The sequence below is a fragment of the Dama dama genome, chromosome 19 (assembly GCF_033118175.1).
Source record: "Dama dama isolate Ldn47 chromosome 19, ASM3311817v1, whole genome shotgun sequence".
NCBI lineage: Eukaryota > Metazoa > Chordata > Mammalia > Artiodactyla > Cervidae > Dama > Dama dama.
Window position 1 is genome coordinate 86,606,457 of NC_083699.1, and position 12,175 is coordinate 86,618,631.

Consider the following 12,175-nt stretch of genomic DNA (forward strand, 5'->3'; position numbering starts at 1 on the left):
ATAATGGTTTAATCAACCCCTTTAGTCTAGTTTGATTAATACCAGGTTAAGTGGTATTACAGCCATCTGTTAAATCAGTTTGGGTGTACCTACACACACCAATTAGTTGAAGGGATAGGTCAAATTGACATGCTTTCTTAGACAAGCAGACACTCCCCCTATACAAAGCCAATTGATAATCCTAGATATCACTTAAGGTTCCTTAATAAACAGTTCAGTTGGAAATGTCAAACTCATTAAGTGTTCAGTAAATGATAAAGATGTTATTGTTGTTGTTGTTTTCATTATTTCTGCTACTATGGTTGTTTAGGAGAAAAGCTAAATTTCTAAGTTGACGATTCTTCATGAAAGACTTGTATCTTGAGTTGTGTCTGATATATGTAGCTAATTCAAGTGTTAATTGTCACTGTTAGAAATTTCTCATTTACCCAAAAATACCATAGCTTCTTGAAAGGTGATAAAATATCAAATAAAGCCTAAAAAACACTGGTGAGAGTGTATTATTACAAACCAAGTAACATACAGTTTGATAAACTTAGTGCCTCTTAAGAAATTGTCAAGTCTCAGACACTTAGCTGTCAGCTAAGAAGATAAGAAAGGTTTTGGGGGAGGGAGGGATAGTGGAGTGGAAAGGATATGGGCTTTCAGGCTGGACAACTGTAAGTTAAATACCTGCCTCTGATATTTCCTAGTAGAGTCCTTTCCGAGTGTAATGTTTAGGCAAATTATCTCATTTCCTTGAGTCTCAACTTTATCATCTGTAAAGGGAAAGTAATACTGCCCATTTTGCCAAGTTGTTAAGGATTAAGTCAGAAATATAAAATTCGGTACCTGGTATGTTGTGGATACCCACAAATTGGCACTTCAGTAGTTAGTAGTTATCAGCCCTAATTTAAAACAACTTCAAAAGTAAGATGATTCTTTTTAAAGAAGAGAAAGAAAAATTCAAAAAATATCAAAGAGATAAAATAATTCCCACCAAAAGAAGAGGGAGAGCTAGAAGTTTTGATTCAGATAAGAAAATGTGAGTGATAACATTTTCCAGTAAACATGATTGCTACCTATAATTCTTAAATCTATTTTAAGTTTGAAATGGACAGATCAACCCAACTCCTTTAACTTTATGGCCTTCTAGAGGTGTGTGTAGTATGATTTGATAAAGCTTTCTTTACCCCAGAGAGAAAAAATTATTTTTTCTGACTAATTCTTGCCTGAACTTTGTTACTGCCTGAAAATTAATTGTGCATAGTCAAGAGAATGAAAACTGAATTACATTTTAAACATTTTATTCATTTTTAAGTAACCTCATCTAATATAAGAATAATACAGTATTGATTGACAAAAAGAGGGGACCGAAATGATGTTTAGGAATAGAGAGTTGACCAGTTCTTTTCTTTTAATACACATTACACAGCCACTGTTGAGTCATTCACACAGAGACCATTACTAGACCAAAATAAGCAGGTAGAAGGGAGGTGACCACAGATCGTAAACAACCGAAGGTAGATTTCTAATTTTAGAGAAGGAAAAGAACAGAGGCTGAAGTAATCTGCTTTGAATCTAAAATATCCAATGAGAAGGACATAAAAGAATTGACTAGCTTTAGCTATAAGAGTTCTATCATTTTTCTAGCAATATTCATCTGATTTTTCATTAGTGGGAAAAATAAAATTGAAGAAATTAAAGATGAATTATAACTTTTCATCATGACCAGTAGCTAATTTACTCTATTGAGTTAGAGCCATAGCCCTACTTGTAAACAGAGGGAACTTTGTAGATAACCTGTGTTATGAAGGACCATTTTACCTAGTTAGTGATGATTGAGGATTTATCGTAGAACAACTTTTTTTGGTTAATAGTGCAGTATTTAGCATATATTTGAATGGTCCTATTATATTAAAGGTTGAGAGCACTAGACCACCAATGACGGTATATTAAAGTGTTAAAAACAGAATTAGGTCCTGAAAAGCAAGGTTTCAAATGCATAACTGAGTAGTTGTGAAGTAAGATAGGAGTCAGACAGATATGCTTAGAGAGAACAGGGAGGGGAGGTCAGCTGTGTAGGTCATAAATCTATATAGCCTTTGCAACTACAACAGAGAGGGTACATCAGATAAGCTACATTGTATTGCAGATTTTGAGCTTCCTCTAGTGTGGTGATCTGTGTGTGACTTAAAACAGTTAGAGATATTTTTGGTGCAGTTACTCTGGTGTTAACTCAACTATGTTAAATCTCATAGTTGTAGGCGAATAGCTGTTGAAATATTTTTGTAGATCTTAGGTCAAAGCTGCTTAAACATTGTGCTTTTTGACATACCTAAGTTAGAGCACCTGAATCTTGTTTTTATATTAGTGATTCTCCATGAAAAAAATTGGTATCCCTCTGTGGCCTTATGTTGATATTCCCTATGTTGAAAGGCAAAAGATAGTATAAGCAAATGTGGCTAACTTTATAGTTTCAAGGTTGAATCAAAGTAGAGAACTAGATAACTAGATAATCAAACTCTTCCTGATAAACTAAGGCAGGCAGTTGTGGATACTGTAGAATTGTGTGGTTTTCACCAAGTATCTGTTTTGAAAAAGTATCATCTGAAGTGTTTTACTGTACTGATGAAATCATTTGGTAATGATTTTTCTGTACATCATTTTCTGGTTTCAGGGAAATAAATACCTCTGGTTTCAGTAGACTATAGACACTTTTCATTTTCTTGCATGAGCTAAAAATATGAGCTGCCATAAAAATGAAGCCTCTGGCTTTTGGAAATTTCAAGTTAGAGGATAAGTTTTAGGATAATTCGAAAGAAATATCCTGTTAGTTAATCTAACAGTTAAAAGTTCACTTTTAACTTTTAAAGGTGTTACAGGTAAACACAAATGAAGATGACCTTAATACCAAATGAAATGGAGTGATTCCTGAGAGTTACTTGTTTAAAACTTTGTATTCTGAGAAAGTTTAGTCTGGTTAAAAGAGTAGCAGGATTTTCCAGACATTATTAGAACAAATTGACATAGTTTTGTGTCCAGATATTTAAGCTGTTTATATATATATATATGTTATGTTAACTTTGAACATAAAAAATAGTGGAATATTTGTATGCATATGTGTATATATATCTTTTCATATTTATAAGCCACTTAACTGTATGCTTGCATATTCATAATGTTCTAACACATTTTTTTATGTTCTTTGGCATGATTACATATATTAAAAATATTTATTAATGTACTGTAAAAATATTTTGGCATTTATTAGTGCAGTTATTGCATTGCACTTTTCATTTTTGGAGACTGTAAGGTGATTTGTGACCATATATTGACAAGACAGAGTTAAATACAGCTCCTGATTTCTGAACTAGTGTTTATACAAATCAAAACTGTAACTGATACTCCTTACATTCCAAAAACATACACCTCAGATTAATTTGTTTATAAGAATGAACTAAATTACTGTCAATTCTTAATTCTTTTCAGTTTATATATACAGTAGTTGCATAATAAATGCCTTGACTTGAAGTTCACTATAAGTCTCAAGTGCCTACTGAATCAAAGCCTTATATTAAAAATAACTTTAGTTTGAATAATAGATCATCATTATCTAATCCTTTTAAAATTGACGGTTTACATATGGTAATGGTGATTCTAATTAGAGTATGAAGAATCTCATTCCTTAACCGTGTTGGTTGTTAGAATGCTTACTGTACTTGGATATTTGGATGTTACATTCTCCAGAAAGAACATCATAGCAATTATTATTACAGGGTCAGAACAGTGAGTATGTTTGGAATTTTCCAAGTGCAGATAATTTTGTTAAGGTGTTTATCCTGTTACCTTATTGTAGCTACCCACAAATATGTATTTTTTTCCTTATGTCTTGTGAAAAGTTAGTTTTCATAACTAGGTCAGACTTTATACTGAGATTGTAGTTTTCCATATCTACTGTACTTTTTTGCTATTTCACACCAATTAGATCAAGAATGAATGTACATATTCCAAATAAGAGCTGCTTTCAGGTAAGTGAAAAGTCATACTGGTTCAGAATGAAAATGACATCATTGATCTTTAGGTTTTGGCTCTAGCCTTCAATGATTTTAAAGATAATTTTCTGTTTTTAGATGCTAATTAGGTTTTCAGTTAAAATTTATGCTATTTTGACTTTTTTGGACTACATGTGCTCATAGTTGATTGACTTAGACTTTGTTTTTCCAATGGGTCTAGATTCCAATTATTATTATTATTATTTTGCTTTTTCTACTATTTTAATGGCAACATGTGGTTTTACTTTCTCTCTTGGTTTTGATCACAAATCATAATACTCTGGTTTACATGTATGCTATAGTAGGCATTATACATGTTGCTTTCATATTCAAGATCTTTTTCTCTACCACACTAAAAATTATTCACAGAAAGAGCAAAGAAAGGAATTTGAAAGGTTAGCCTCCAGGTAAAAGTGGGTACATTTTGAGTCTGCTTATTAGTGGGCAGGTTTAAGATTTTAGCTAGATGTTAGCTGAAAATGTTCCCTGATAAATGCATTTCTATAACATCTTAATATTGGCTCCTTTTCTCCCATCCTCAAAGAGTAGACTATCCCCAAGGCTTACATTTTAGCTTTTCTATCTGGATATTCTTATCTTCAAAGATAATTCAGTATGTATAAAATCAAGATAGATCCTTGTCTTGCGAAGGGAATTATTCTCCAAGCTTCCTGTGTTCCCTGTACCCAGGCACCTAGACTTGAAGTAGTCATTTAAGACATGTCATATGTCACTTTTTCTCTGCTTATAAAATCATCTTGTTATCTGCTTCCTTAAAATGTCCTCTCTATTAATGATTCCTGTGGCTGTTACTTAGTCAGTCTCATATAACCAGATACCTGGGTGGAGTAGTTTCTGTAACAAACATTGAGTGCCAATCAGGTGCTAGGTAGGCATTGTGCTGGTGTGGGAATATGTAAGGGTGAAATAATGTAGTCTCTGCTCTGGGGAGTGTCTAATGCAGGAACCAGATAGCTAAAGAGATAGTTCACTACAGTTTGATTAGTGAATGCTATGAAAATGATAAGCACAGGGGAGCTTGGGACCACAAAGGAAGGGCATCAGCCATTTAGTTGGCACTCTTGACTCTAGAATTATTGTATTCCAATCTGTTCTACATTCAGCTTATCCTCCTTTGTCATTGCTTCCTTCATGTCCTTTTTCTGATCAAGAACATGATTTCTCTTTAATCTGTCTCCCTTTAGTTTGTCTCTTCTCTCTGTCACTTTTCTAACTTTGTTCCAGGCTTAATGTTCCCACCTTAAAGGGAATCTTCTTTTCGGTCCTGGCTCCTAGTGCTGCCCCAGAAATATGCCATATTCCTTTTCCAGTATGATTTCTTTTGCCCTCCTCATCCACTTATTTAAATCCTAGCCATTTCCTAGGCTAGTTCATCTTAGTTCCTACCATTGCCTCAAAACCTGTTAAGCTTGTCTTATCTCCTTTTCTCAACCCTCTAAGCCCAGTGTTTATAAAACAGTACTGCCTTAAGTGGTTAGTATTGTAGTCTCCTCAAGAAAATTGTAAACTCTTCAGGTCAGGCATATCATTATGTGATGCTTTTGTGTCCTTCATAGAGCCTTGCACAGTGCTGAGCCAAAAAAAATAATCATTGAATTTCAGTAGTGTATAAGCAGGACATTCCCCTCCCACCATCAGTATTAAAGACTGGTGGACGTGAGATTATATATTTTTTGATCTACTGGGAAAAGGATGTCTTTGACTAAAAGACAGGCTTTTATTTTATATAAATTGAAAGAAGAAAAAAGAAATACATTTACTGAATTCTTTTGTCTTTTCAGTCAGTTTGTTCTGAATGCCTGATATGCTGGAGTTGATGGAGAAAACACTTGGCATAAAAGACATGGGTTGAGAATGGCTCTGTTATTTATTATGGGGCTCTGAGAAGTGCCCCGGACCTGAGTCTTAGCTTCCTCATTTGTAAAGTGGGGTTAATATTACTTAAGGATGTGATGAAGATTAAAGGATAGATATGGAATGCTTTGTAAACTTCAAAGCAGTGTATAAATCTTGTATAGTTTTGTTGTGCTCCCATCTTTATAGTTGTGAGTTTCTAGTTTACAAAAATATGGATTTCTGTATGGTATGTTTTGTGATCCATTGATAGTAACTTCTCTGATGTTTCCAGGTCATACTGGTTTCTTGCCCCTGAAGAGGAAAAAAGTAATGAGTGTGCTATGATAAAGCGCACTAGGAAGGATACCTACCCAGACCGGGAGCTGTGAGGGCATGCTTCCTGGAGGATGACACTGACATATAAGCTCAGACCGGAAAGATGAGTAAAGTTAGCCACAGAATGATATAAGGGAGGGGATAGGAAATGAGAGAGAGAGAATAGCTACACTCTGGAAACGGAAAGAAGCTTCATTTGGCCGGCTCTGAAATCAAATCTAACACTGTAAGACCTAAGAGGTCTGCTAAAAATGAGTATATGTGTTGATTATTGTCTCTTGCAGTTTTTAACTCCTTTATAGAAATGATCTGGTATCCTTTTATATTAATGACTGAATAGAATTTATTTGCAGGGCATTAACATCTCTTCTTTAGTATAGATAATATTTTACTTATCAGAGCCAGAGCAAGAATTGTTTTCTTTAGACATTGGTCCGTTTAATTATTTTTAAATTTATTTATTTACTCAATTTTTGGCTATACTGAGTCTTCACTGTTGCACTTGGGCTTTTGCTAGTTGTGGCAAGCGGGGACTGCTCTTCATCGCGGTGCATGGGCTTCTCATTGCAGTGGCTTCTGTTGTTGCTGACCACAGGCTCTAGGTGCAGAGGTTCAGTAGTTGCAGCATGCAGGCTCAGTAGTTGTGGCACATGGGCTTGGTTGCCCCATGGCATCCCAGACCAGGGATCGAACCCATGTCTGCTGTATTGGCCGGCGGAGTCTCAACCACTGGACCACCAGAGAAGCCCCATTGGCACATTTTATTAATTGTGTTCTCTTTAGTCTGCAGTTACCCTATAATTACCAGCTGCCTCCTTCATGTCTATTTTGCAAACTAGTAAGGAAATTGGAAAATTGGTTTTGGAGGAGTTTTGTTTGCTTTTGTCTATAAAAACATTTACTCTGGCATGGTTTTAGATATTTGGGTTGTATTTATAAGGTTAGGGACACTCATTTCTGCTCAGTTTAGGAAGAATGGGGAGAAATCTGGGAAAATGTTAGAACTAGAAATTCCATAATAGAGAGCCTCTAGAATGGCACCTGGCAAAAGTAAACTTTCAGTAAGCTACTGGATGAATAAATGTGCTGCGTTAGTATAGGCAGAACACATTAAGAGAAAGGAAGAAGAAAGAAAATGACAGACTGCTAGGTTAGAGTCTATAAACTGACAGTTGGGAAGTAAATCTCTAAGAAAACAGCAGGCATCTATAAGGAGGTAGGAGCCTAGATGTACAGTCTCTCATTGACTGTGTTTTGCTCAGTGAAGCTTCGATATCACATGAATTTTAAAATCATATATCAGAGCTTGGTTAAAACCCTAGTAAGCTTCATTCAATTTAGTCCTCATGAGCAAACAAACAAACAAAATACTCCTGCTTATCCACTATAAACCATATGGAAGATCTGAGGGCTATTTAGAGAGAGAGAGAGGGAGAGAAGGCCCTCAAGCACTGAGCTGAAGGAAGAAGCCTAACAAGTACAATGTTTGGCTCAAGACTTGTGAAAATGCTATTCAAAACCTTATGGGGAGGATCAACTTTCAGCAGACCACCACATCGTAACAGCACTTTCCTGTAATAATCAAAAAAGGTAGTTAAGGAGAGGGGTATTATTACCAAGGTTTTTAATGCTGATGAAATTGGTTGGTATTGGAAACACAAGCTGACAATAACATTAAGTCATTGATTTTAATAACTCCCTCTCCACCCCCACTCCCCCAACCCTACCCCCTGGTTTTCTATCCTGTTTTTCTATAATAAGATCATAGTTTGCCAATTACAGGACTTTTTTAGGAGTATAACTTTAATGGTTGACAAAAACTTTCTATATGTTGTAGAGCTCTGCCACCTAAAAGAGAACTCAGGAGAGATGCTCAGCAAGTAACTAGGGGAATGTATTTTGGCATATGAAAGAAAGATAACTTATAATGTTTCAATATGTTAGTGCTTAAACATGATTATGTTAGAAAACTTAATGAGGTATGAAAGCAAGAGCTGAAACTGTGGACTAATATTGGTATGGTATTGCTGACCCCATCTACCATGAGTGCCACTTATTTGATTTTCCAAAATGAAGTAACTTTTGATAAAAAGTTTAATCTCCCTTTTATTTACAAGGTAGGTACAATACTGAAAAATACAGTTTTTCTTGAAGATTGTGCAAAAACTGCTTTCTGTTTTAAAACTATGGCCAGAAATTTCCAGACATCTTCATAAACTTCTGAAACGTCCCTGGGAGGCTCTGATGCCTTCTTCCACAAGAAGAAGAAGGTTTGAGAACCATAGTGTTTTTATATTAAGATAGCACTACCGACCAATTACCTTAAGTTGTTTTTTTTTTTTTTTTAATTAAACATTTTAGTAATACTGGGTTTGCTGCTGCTACTGCTAAGTCGCTTCAGTTGTGTCCGACTCTGTGTGACCCCATAGATGGCAGCCCACCAGGCTCCCCTGTCCCTGGGATTCTCCAGGCAGGAATACTGGAGTGGGTTGCCATTTCCTTCTCCAAGTACTGGGCTTATTTTCAGCTATTTATTTTTTCTCTGCCTGTCCTTTGAGAATAAATGTGTTTGTGAACCAACTGGTCATTGATAGAGATCCTCTTATTGTGGAAAAGTTTCACTCCCAGAGAAATGGAGATCTGAATGTAGCAAGAGTTAAAAATTCTGGTGAATAAATGGGAAATATAAAAGATATTTTCTGGGACTTCCCTGGTGGTCCAGTAGCTAAGACACTGTGCTCCTAATGCAGGGGGCTGGGGTTCAATACCTATTCAGGGAACTTGATCTCACATGCCACAACTAAGACCTGGTGCAGCCAAATAAATAAATATCTTTAAAATGTAAATAAAAGATGTTTTCATGTTTTTAAATCTCCTTAAAAGATAAGTGACTGTTTAAGCAAAAATTGTACAATATAGAGAATTCCCTGGCTGTCCAGTGGTTAGGACTGGAATGCAAGGGTCATGGGTCCAGTCCCTGGTGGGGAAACTACAATCCCACAAACTTCATGATGCAGCCAAAAAAAATAGTACAATATATCATGTTGTTTCTAACTAGTTTAAAAATGTATAATAACAGGTCAAAGAATGAATGGGAAGATGGAAGTATGTTTGCAAGGCTCTTATAGTTCACATGAAGTAGGACACTATCCCTTGAAGACTGTGATAAGTTAAAAGGTACATATTGTAAATTGTAAATCTACCACTACAAAACAGCAAAACAAAACCCAAAGAGGTACAGGTAGTCAGAAAATAAAGGAGGTAAAATGGAATCACAGAAATATTCAGTCCAGGGAAGTCAGAAAAAGAGGAAAGTAAAATCATGGTCCCTGAAACAAGGTCAGGTCCATTCTTTGGGCTGGCTGCTTTTACTGCCTACTCCCAGAGCTATGCATGAGAAGATGGCCTGTATTTCTTTTTATTCAAAGGATTGGTGGCCTTTTTTTGAAGAACTCAGCTTTCTTTGTATTGATGATCTGAGAGAATACCATCGAAACATGTATATTATCAAGTGTGAAACAGAGCACCAGTCCAGGTTGGATGCACGAGACAAGTGCTCAGGGCTGGTGCACTGGGAAGACCCAGAGGGATGGGATCGGGAGGGAGGTGGGAGGGGGGGTCAGGATGGGGAACACATGTAAATCCATGGCTGATTCATGTCAGTGTATGGCAAAAACCACTACAATATTGTAAAGTAATTAGCCTCCAACTAATGAAAATAAATGAAAAAAAAAATAATAAAAAGGATACAGAAACAAACAAACAAAAAAAAGAAAGTCTTTTGCTGATACACAAGCTATCTCTCATCCCTCCTCCACTGCTGCTCTCCTGTTTCATAGCCCCAGGTTTACACAGCCCCGTCTCTGTCCCTTCTCTTTAGCACTCCACGTGGAGAAGCATCAGGGTTTTACTTTGTCACTGACATCTGTACTTGACAATCCGAGATGCTGTAAAATAAAGATAAATTAATATCTCAACACATCTTACCCTTTTCTCTTTTCCTTGAATTCAGAGACATGAAAAATGCTGTAATTGGAAACAACAAGCAGAAAGCCAACCTCATTGTTTTAGGAGCTGTTCCAAGGTAAGTTTGCTATCATCCCCTTTTCTGCTATTCATATGAAGTTTCAAATGTGTTCTCATTCTCAATCATAAGACCCATCTTTTTTCTGTATTGTCTGTCCTACTTTTTTTTTTTAAATAAATGCTTTGAAGTATATGAAGCATCTCTTTAAAAAAAAAATTAAGGTACCAGGGAGTGGAATATGAAGCAAATATATGAATACTTTTTAGATGTTTCGGAAGATCATTGACCCTGCCATAAAAGGACACGTTGGGTAGATAAGCAGTGTACACCGACCTGATTCTTCCCTGTCTCCTCAGAACTCTGGCAACTTTTATATGATTGGATAATAATTTCTTAGGATTCTCAAAACCTCTTTTGAAATTAAAAAAAAAAAATTTTTTTAACCTTGCTTTTCTAGTTTTAGAATTTGCTGGCTTTTAAGTTAACATAGAAAGTTTCATGTCTTCTAATGAAACTGTTAAGCTTCTTTTTGGCAGACAGTGACAATTGTGTAACTGCTTCTTTGCCTTTGCTACCCAGAACTAAGTTTTATGTGCAGGTATAAACTTTTCGTTCAGAATTTTTAAATGTTTTGGTCTTCTCTCTCCTCTTTTTTCTTTTCTGTCCTTTAATGTAGGATTATTAATGGTTTTGTTGTTTTTATTATAATCAACCATTGGTAACTGTAAAGCTGTCAGCAGCCTTTCTTAGGGGACCAGTGCTCAGTATATATAAATACGCTTTAGGGAGCATGACGGATGTACCTTAGAACATGAAGGAGATAGTCATATGTTGTAGACAATTGGAATTTGGGGAGTAGTTTTTTGACAGGCTAGCCTAGAATAGAGATAGGATCTTTTGATGCTCCAAATAGGAGAACTAGAGAAAGAAGAGAACTTCCCTTGTTTGAATAGCTGTACCAGGACTCTTAAGTATTCCCTCAAGGCTAGACCTCTGTGATCTCTGAACTTTAGTAGTGGATATTCAGAGTCTTTAAGATCCACCAGCACTTGGCTTTGGGAGTCTTCATATCTTGGAGTGGCAGATAATGTGGACTATTGTGCTGGCTGTTTCCACAGACATCGCTTGTGTACAATTCTCAGATTCGAAGTTCTGATACACTAAGATTATATGATAATTCTGTTGTTCAAAAAGAAGAAAATCTCTTTTATTTCTCCCCACTGCTGATATTCCTTTATTAAATTAACAGCTTATATAAAGATATGACCATTTCCTAGCAGCCTGTAAACTCACCTACCATATTTTCAGTGTGTGGGATGTATTGGTAGCCTTTTTCTATAACATTACTTTTAGCTAATGTTTACTTTTAAGTTTTTTAGTCTCTTCTGTTTATCAAGTTCTTTCTTTTTAGATTATTGTACTTGCTTCAGCAAGAAACCTCAAGCACAGAATTGAAAACTGAATGTGCAGTGGTATTGGGAAGTCTTGCTATGGGTACTGAAAACAATGTTAAGTCTCTACTAGATTGCCATATTATCCCTGCCTTACTGCAAGGTATGTAAGGAAGTCATTTTTATACAGGTAAAAAGTAGAATCAGTTTGCAGCGTTTTAAATATGAGTTGAAAGCCTGAGTCTCTAATCTGTTTTCTCTTAACAGGACTACTGTCCCCAGACCTGAAGTTCATTGAAGCTTGCCTCCGATGCCTGCGCACCATCTTCACCAGTCCCGTCACTCCAGAGGAACTACTGTATACAGTGAGTTTTAGGTGTTTTTCAGTCATCAAGTTACATTTTTACTAACAGCATACTTCTGATTTACTTAGCATCTCATAACTGATCTTAGCTGTGATAACTCTGTTATAGAAAAGTCTCAGGAAGTATTTGAATTGCTAATTTGCAAATATCAAATGTTCTAGGCTT

General features: G+C 35.9%; 1 protein-coding gene across 10 annotated transcripts in view; it reads left to right on the top strand.

Moving 5' to 3' along the window:
* The window catches only part of ARMC8 (armadillo repeat containing 8), a 103,529-nt gene that overhangs the window by 28,041 nt on the left and 63,313 nt on the right, over positions 1-12,175 (top strand). For 9 of the 10 annotated variants that reach the window (XR_009697041.1, XM_061167673.1, XM_061167667.1 and 6 more), the window contains 3 exons: positions 10,240-10,311; positions 11,666-11,808; positions 11,913-12,010. Coding sequence is in view for 9 of the 10 variants with exons in the window: in XM_061167673.1 (XP_061023656.1) it covers positions 10,240-10,311; positions 11,666-11,808; positions 11,913-12,010 (313 nt within the window). In the remaining variant the exon portion in view is untranslated. Of the gene's footprint in view, positions 1-9,306; positions 9,405-10,239; positions 10,312-11,665; positions 11,809-11,912; positions 12,011-12,175 lie in introns of all 10 variants that reach the window. The other variant, XM_061167670.1, reaches the window with a different exon arrangement.